The sequence below is a fragment of the Drosophila sulfurigaster genome, chromosome 2R, assembly GCF_023558435.1.
Source record: "Drosophila sulfurigaster albostrigata strain 15112-1811.04 chromosome 2R, ASM2355843v2, whole genome shotgun sequence".
NCBI lineage: Eukaryota > Metazoa > Arthropoda > Insecta > Diptera > Drosophilidae > Drosophila > Drosophila sulfurigaster.
Genome location: NC_084882.1, coordinates 36,338,387 through 36,341,610, shown reverse-complemented (window position 1 = coordinate 36,341,610; position 3,224 = coordinate 36,338,387). Strand labels below are relative to the sequence as shown.

At 42.7% G+C, this 3,224-nt stretch overlaps 1 protein-coding gene across 1 annotated transcript; it reads left to right on the top strand.

The window, feature by feature from the left end:
• The first annotated feature begins 577 nt into the window (after positions 1-577).
• Positions 578-2,856, top strand: LOC133836852 (uncharacterized). Its single transcript, XM_062267440.1, has 3 exons — positions 578-713; positions 1,123-1,939; positions 1,992-2,856. Exons 1-3 carry the CDS (start codon positions 578-580, stop codon positions 2,854-2,856), a joined length of 1,818 nt encoding a protein of 605 aa, XP_062123424.1.
• Positions 2,857-3,224: the final 368 nt, after the last annotated feature.

Here is a 3,224-nt window from a genome sequence, read left to right as displayed (position 1 = left end):
TCAGCCAGAGAAATGAGCAGCAAGCGAAGAAATCACTAGAAAATCAACCGCATTATGTAAAACACTCGCAAACAAGTATCAGCTAACAAATTGTGAGGAGTGTCGAGTGTTGATCCTTCTCAACGCGCCTGATTAGCATAAAACGAAGAACTTGGCATTTACCTTGTCAGCACGATTCGACTATAGAGAATTTCTACCAGGTGCCATTTTTGAATAGTTGTAAAAGAATGCAACTTTATGCAAGATTTTCAATGTAAAATTTCAAGGAATACAACTGCTTCGTACTGAAGTATATAGACCTTTATGTCTGACAGTCAACAACTGAAATGTCCAAATGTAGCTTTCTTATGTGTTTAGTGTAAAATTTCGAGGAATACAACTTCTATGTATCACTCTTACAGGGCATATAAACTATATAGAGTCCATTATGTCTGACAATCGACAACTGAAATGTCTAAATGACTCTAGAGAAATCATAATAGATTGCAGCTTGCAGTATTTACTTTTTAGAACCCATATTTCTAAGCATTGAGAGAGACAATTGGCGTACAAGTTGAGCAAAATAAAAAAACAATTTATGGCGCCACGATCTGTTGACAAATTTCTCACAACACGATCCATAAATTATGTGGCCGTGACCGTGGGCTGGATGCGAGGCTGCGAGAGGCTGCTGGATAAGCTCCAGAACCCGAGATGGCTGCATCGCACGACATGTGAGACAATTTGGAATCGTAATCGTGCGCTTGGTGTCACTGGAACTGGAGACTGCTGACACTATTTCTCAGGCCCGCGAATCGTTTATGCTCGTAATTTGCCGCAAATTATTTAAGAAACTGTTTCCTCAGCAGCGGCAGCATCTGCGAAGGTCGACACTCAAATTTCAACAAAATTTTGCATGCTGACCCCAAAATTGAGTTGGGAGCGGTTCATGTAACTTTCTCCGCAGCTGCTTGACCAACGTCAATCGCGGCTCTATCTCTGAGGGATTCGTTCATTAAATTTTATTAGCCACATAAAGAACTTCAAAATGAACTTTGACTTGTAAACAAACGTTATTATTTGTTTAAGACTTGAAGTATTTCTATACTCGTTTAAAAACTCATTTCTTTTCTACACTTCCAGCTTACATCATGTGGTACAATGGCAGCGAGAGCTTTGTTTCCGAGTTATATTCCCTTTACGCCTTGGTCTTACAGGCCATTGGAAACCGAAGCATCTTCTACTTCAATCCAGCTGGTCATGAGTGCAACTGGAGCTGGTTTCAGCAGCACAACTTTACGGATCAGCCGCAGTGGGTATGGCATAGCTGGCAGCCTTATTTCTCACTGCAAAAAAACTACAACAACGAATTTTGGCTACTGGCTTGTTTGAGTGAGAAAGATTACTCTATAGAACTCATGGGATTATCGGAGACTCTCGAGCATTTAAAAGATGTGCGAGTGATCATCGAATTGACAAGCTTAAAGAACTCTTCAAATATGGACTCTTTAGCCTTGAATATCTTAAAGTATTTTCGGCAAGAAAACATGCTCAACGTGGCATTGTATTTTCAGAACTCGCAACTCCCACTCACGCTCTACAGCTTCAAAGTGTTTCCCAAGTTTAACATGATTCAGCGACTGTTATCGGGAGCCACATTTGAGCTCTTTCCCAAACAGGTGACAAACCTCAACGGCTTTGAATTGCTCGCCATGCATGATTACTCAGAACCAAACACAATACTCTATCGCGATGCGAATGGCAAGACGCGTCTCACAGGCTTCTTGTGGCACTTCATCAAAGCCTTTGGCGACAGTCTAGGTGCCAAGATGACTCCAGTGCATCCGACTTGGCCACCAGGAAGACTTTTATCTGAGCCACACATGCTGGAGTTCACGCGGAATGGCAGCGTTGACTTTGGGCTACTTACTGTGCAGGCCTCACAGAACTTTTATCAACGGTAAGCAAATGTATCTTATGGATATTTGACAATCTTATTCACTCAATTCAAGTAGGGGATCTCAGTATTCGTATCCAGTGTTCATGGCCAGTTGGTGCATCATGTTACCCTTGGAGCGACCCATTCGAAGAGATGCCATGTTCGAGCACATACTGGAGACAAAGACTTTGGCTTTACTTCTGATTACCTTTGGCTGCTTCTGCCTATCGCTTGGCAGCGCAGTCGATCGATTTCCCATGTGGCGTTGCCTACGCCTATCTGTTAGATTCCTTGGACTTTTTGTGGTCTGTCTGTGCCTGGCTCAACTGTTCCATTTGATGGTAACACGTCCACAGCTGTCGCTCATCAAGAGTTTCGATGATTTGATTGCATCAGGTTTGCATGTCTTTGGGCTGCGAGCAGAGTTTGATATACTGGACAACGATTTTCGCGCCAGATATGCGGCTGCCTTTCGGCTGACTAGCAATCTGAGTGAGTTCTTCCGGATGCGAACAACCTTAAACACGAGCTGGGCCTACAGCATATCCTCCACCAAGTGGTACATTCTAGAGGAGCAGCAGCGACACTTTCAACGTCCGCTCTTTCGCTACTCCGATCTCTGTTTGACTGGCAGCGGTCCAGACAGCATGTTGATGGCCGAGGATTCCATCTACAAGGAGGCACTGAAGCACTACATAATGCGGACTCAGCAGTCGGGATTGCTCTTGCGCTGGCTGCAATACAGTCTTTACGACATGGTGGAAGCGGGTCGCATGCAGCTCAAGGATCATAGCGTGCCCCTCGAGATGCGCGCGCTGGGCGTGCAGGACTTTCGGCAGGTTTGGGGATTGTGTGGCGCGGTGTTGCTTTTGGCACTGATCGTGTTTGGCATTGAGTTGCTGTGGTTCTACGTCAATGTGTGTCTGAATCACTTGTAGAAGCCACAGAAAAGTCATTGTTGTTGCCTCTCTTTGTGGTATATAAAACAAGAAAGTCGAGTGTGCTCGACTGTGAGATACTCATATCGAATAAAAGCAGAATAGTGCGGTATTCATTTTAAAATATACTAAATTAATATACCGCAAAAATACTGAAAATATACTAAAGTATATATTTTGTATATTGATATGGTATATATGTAATCTCATATCGAATAAAAGCGAAATAGTGGGGTATTCATTTTAAAATATACTAAATTAATATACCACAAATATACTGAAAATATACTAAATGATATATTTTGTATATTGCTATAGTGTGCTCGACTGTGAGATACCCGCTACTCATATCGAATAAAAGCAAAATA